Here is a 5,159-nt window from a genome sequence, read left to right as displayed (position 1 = left end):
CAGCGAGGCCCAAAGTGCAGTCGGCAAAAGCCCGAGAATTTCGTCTACCATTCGGTTTCCGCGGTTAGACACGAGCCGTCTAAATACGGCGAGTACAATGGAAACTTCGCGACGCGCACGCAGCGGGGAGTACCGTCTCAAATATTACGCAGCTAGCAGAGTAATAACGAACGGCGACCGGTCTGGATGCATTAAATTTCTAACGACGTCGTCGGAATGGCGAGTGAACGAGCAAGAACGGTAAGGTTGCAAACGAACGTGAATTGCTTATTGCGAATGCGAATACGACAAAAGAAGAATATCGAGAACGCCAGGACTCGCACTCTCAAAAAAATCGAAAAGCACGAGGCCGCGGGATAAAAAATAATATGGTAGTATTAGCTAAGGCTCAACAATTAACTCAAACTTTGCTAAATAACTAATTGTTCTACTGTCATTATTAAGGGGATACCGAAGTGGTTGACGAACTTAAAAAATGTCAATAACATAGAAGCGACTGTCTCTCACTAACACAATCATATTATCTTTTTCGTATTTCTTGTACATATAAATCTTATATAAATGTATTGCTTTGTTTTGCTAGCAGAAAACCACGCACACACATATATAGAAATTTTTCTGTAAACCTTTTATATATTTTTGGCCTTTAAATTTAGTTGTAAAGATATAGAAGTGTACTTAAACATTTTCGTTAGAGAAACAAGCACACAATTGTAGAACTTTTGCATCAAGTAAATATTTACGTCAACTAACAACTCGAAATGTAAATTTTAAGATGTTTTGTTGTTTCTATCACATATTGAGCAATACTCTAATTCATTATTACACGTACTTTTAATGTATAAAAGTATTTATAATTCTGTATACGATATAAACTTTGGAGAAAAAAGTTAATATTTTGTCAGTTTTGAAGTATGGAATATTCTTAACAGTTGCATATTGCTAATAACATACCTTCACTATGAGGTGAAAATTTATCAGCTATGCGGGAAAAAACGTTTAATTGAATTAACCAAATTTTTTAGTGAAATATAAACAAATCAAAAATTCCAGTTGAAATTACTAAAATTCTATTAAAGTTAACAAGATTTCTGCAAGGTTCTGTAATATTATAACCGTGAACTGTTATTAACGAGAAATATTTCTTTATAACTGAGAATATTTATTTATTACCGAGAAATATTTCTATACAAAGTAACATCTGCTGGGCACGATAAAGTCACGTATATGTGACACAGCAACTATCAAAATCCCCCCTAAAAAGTATACTCTTATTCTTAATGGATATTCTCTTATATGTAACACATCGGTCAATAAGTCCCCGGTCTGACATATAGAGAGCGCCTCTAACACAAAAAGTGCAGGTTCGAAAGAACAGACCCTTTTAGGCATACTGTGAAATGTTTATGTCATTAGGATCATTATTGTGTGAGTTAGTGAAGCTTTAGTGACGCTACTTTTGTTATTTTCAGAACAATGGAAAAAAAAGAATTTCGTGTGCTCATTAAACACTGCTTTTTGATGGGAAAAAATACCGTTGAAGCAAAACAGTGGTTGGACAAACATTATGGCACCTCTGCCCCAGGCAAATCAACAATCATCGACTGGTATGCTGATTTTAAACGCGGCCGTACGGACACCGACGATGCACACCGCTCTGGTCGCCCAAATGAGGCAGTTGTTCCCGAAAAAATCAAGCAGGTCCATAAATTGGTTTTGTCCGACCGTAAGTTGAAGCTGGATGATATTGCTGACATCGTAAAGATATCAAAGGCAAGTGTTTTCACCATTTTACACGACCATTTGTCGATGCGGAAGCTATGTTCGAAGTGGGTGCCGCGTTTGCTCACTGTGGACCAAAAACAACAACGCGTCGATGATTCCGAGAGCTGTTTGGCCATGTTTCAGAAGGATCGGAAAGATTTTTTGCGTCGGTATGTGACCATGGATGAAACATGGATTCACCACTTCACACCCGAGTCGAATCGGCAGTCAGCTGAGTGGACTGCAGCCGGTGAAAGCCGCCCAAAGCGACCAAAAACTCAAACGTCGGCCGGCAAGGTTATGGCATCTGTATTTTGGGATGCCCATGGTATTCTTTTCGTTGACTACCTCGAAAAGGGTGGGCGCATCAATAGCGAATATTACATGGCACTACTGACGCGTTTGAAGGCCGAAATCGTCGCAAAACGACCTCAAATGAAGAAGAAAAAACCCATTTTTCACCAGGACAATGCACCGTGTCACAAGTCGATGGCAACGATGGTTAAATTGAACGAGTTGGGCTTCGAGCTGCTCCCGCACCCACCGTATTCGCCAGATTTGGCCCCCAGCGACTATTTCCTATTCGCTGAGCTCAAAAAAATGCTCGCCGGGAAAAAATTTCGATCGGATGAGGAGGTCATCGCCGAAACTGATGCGTATTTTGAGGGTCAGCCAAAATCGTTCTACAAAACCGGCATCGAACGTTTGGAAAGGCGTTGGACTGATTGTATTGCCTTAGAAGGAAACTATATTGATGAATAAATTCGAATTTTGATGTAACTCTTGTGTTTTCTTTGCTAGACCGGGGACTTATTGACCGATGTGTTAAATATAATCTCGAAAGGATTTCTCTAAAATCAAAAGAAAAATATTCTAACACTTAGAACAAATTTGCAATGTGCTATTTTCTTTAATCTCAAATTCTAAGTGAAAATTCTTACTAAAAGAGTAATTCTTACTAAAATTCTTACTAAATACTTACTATTCTTTCTAAAAGGTTAATCCTCTTCTATCATGAAATATGGACAATTAATCGAAAATCTGTTAGATATTATCCTAACTTTTTTCTCTCTTTTTGAATCTAGAGAAATATGTTTATTTGAAGCAGAATGACTTCTTATTAGAAGAGATTTTTATTGAGGACAAAAGTTGTATTGTGAATAAAAGACGAAATTTCTTTAATTTTGAAAATATTGTACTCTTAAAATATTTTTCTTTTGATCTTAGAAGAGTTCTCTGGCGGCTATGTATAAGCGGATATATATCTCCTCTAAGAATAGGATTATATTTTCTTGGGTGAGGTGTTAACTCCTTCAGCTCATCTATTTCCTGCGTGCGGTTGCGGACTCATACGGTAGCGCTCGGGCGAACTTGCGCGCTCGTATTTTCCCATCGCTTTTTCCCATCCTCCCTTCCCCACTCCCCCGCAAAATAATGGAATGCTGTCCGTTGACGAATTTATTTATAGAAGATTTTTATTGAACTCAGCGTAATGCACCGTTACCTGCTATCGTGTCCGACGGATATATTCGTCACATTACGCGTTTCTGAACTAATGGACTGTATTTCTTGCTCTATTGTCGTTCACAGCGCGCCGTTGGGTGAAAGTTCAGCGTTGTCGATTTAAAATATAATCATCCCGTGCCCGGGATTCGTTTCGCGTTATAAATCCAAATAAAATCGGAACATTATAAATCCAAGCAAAATCAGAATATTTAATATACATCGATGTAAACAGATTTTACAGCTATTGGAAGGTATCTCGATGGACAATACAGAAGGGCAGAAAACCTATGTTGTATTTCGACTTTGTTCTTAAGCGGACGCTGAAACCGAAAATTTTACCGAATTTATAATTTATAATTTTACAAAATAATAACATTGTTAGGCAAAGTTTATGTCGTATTGATTGTACAAAATTACAAATGCTTTTATGCAAAATCAAAGGTGCAAAAATAAATAGGAACATTGTCCAATATGACGAAACCGAAAAAAGAATTTTAAATGTAAAATCTCAAACTGTCGGTTAGTGTAATATTTGCCAAATCCAAAAATTTCATAGCTTGTACATATCAAAAGTATGGATGCTCCAAACAGAAAAATTTAAAAGAATATTGCTGTACCTTTGTGCATCTGAATTGAAAAACTTAAAGGGATGCTGAAAACTTTACCGATAGAATATTCACATTTTTACATATTTTGGGCTGTTGAATCCAAATCCGGTGTCAGATTTGCTCCATCACCCTTGAGTTTCCCGGAAAATCGAGGAAATCGTGAAAAGGAGCAGATATCCAGGTTTTTACGGAGACATGTATTCAAGAAAGATTCTAGAGTGACGAATAACCCCACAACCTCGTTGAAAATACATTATGTACTTCAACATGGAAAACGAATCATTCTACACATCCCCTTACGGGGCAGTTGTCATCGTCTCTAACATCCTTTGAAGCAGCAGGATTTATCTGATCGACGATCATACATTGTAGAATTGATATTTCGAATAGAAAAAAGACTCCATCTCGTGGACAATAACATGATTGTGACCATGATAGGGCACGCACAGATTAGATTTTCTAATCTATGCGATGTTAAAGGATTGATGAGTGAACTAAAACCGAATATGTATGATGGTATATGGGTTATTGGGTTATTGGGTTGTTCTAGTCATCAGATGTTGAAGTACATAATGTATTTTCAACGTTGGTTGTGGGGTTATTCGTCACTCTAGAATTTTCCTTGAATACATGTTTCCGTAAAAACATGGATATCTGCTCCTTTTCACGATTTCCTCGATTTTGCGGGAAACTTAAGGATGATGGAGCAAATCTGACACCGGATTTGGATTCAGCAGCCTAAAATACGTATAGTACACCTAGTCAGACCTCCAGCACAGACAACTTTTTTTAAATTGTGGGCCTGTGTAATTGTGTAGACAACTAAGAGCCAACGCCGATTGTTGAGGCGAAATTAATAATTTAATAAATACCAATATGATATAAAAAATACCATTTTTTGTAATAAATACTATTTTTTGTAATCTAATGTAAATCCATAATATAAATCCATGTATCATAATTGTATTTATTAAATTGCTAATTCTGCCTCAACGATCGGCGTTGGCTTTTATTTGCCTTATTATTGGTTACTTTTGATTGTATATCGTTAGAGCCTTTATTTTTACTAATTCCATAGTTTGTATATACCGACGAGTGTGGATGCTTCAAGTAGAAAAATTTTGAAGAACATTGCTGTACCTTCCGAATTCAGAAGCTCAAGAATATTCGAAAAGTTTGCAAAAAGATTTCTACACAGTTAGGTTTTTCGCTGAATATGGAAAAACAAAGCGTAAGTTCTGTATGTACAAGAAATACGAAAAGAATAGCGTGATTGTGTTA

The 5,159-nt window shown here is 36.8% G+C and overlaps 1 protein-coding gene across 1 annotated transcript; it reads left to right on the top strand.

Moving 5' to 3' along the window:
• Nucleotides 1-1,370: 1,370 nt before the first annotated feature.
• LOC116847573 (histone-lysine N-methyltransferase SETMAR-like) lies at nt 1,371-2,544 on the top strand. Its single transcript, XM_032822686.1, has one exon. It carries the CDS (start codon nt 1,477-1,479, stop codon nt 2,524-2,526), a length of 1,050 nt encoding a protein of 349 aa, XP_032678577.1. The 5' UTR covers nt 1,371-1,476; the 3' UTR covers nt 2,527-2,544.
• The last annotated feature ends 2,615 nt before the right edge of the window (nt 2,545-5,159 follow it).

Source organism: Odontomachus brunneus, unplaced genomic scaffold (assembly GCF_010583005.1).
Source record: "Odontomachus brunneus isolate Ranch 3 - 2012 unplaced genomic scaffold, Obru_v1 Obru_scaffold_080, whole genome shotgun sequence".
Taxonomy (NCBI): domain Eukaryota; kingdom Metazoa; phylum Arthropoda; class Insecta; order Hymenoptera; family Formicidae; genus Odontomachus; species Odontomachus brunneus.
This window is presented reverse-complemented; position numbering and strand designations above follow the sequence as displayed.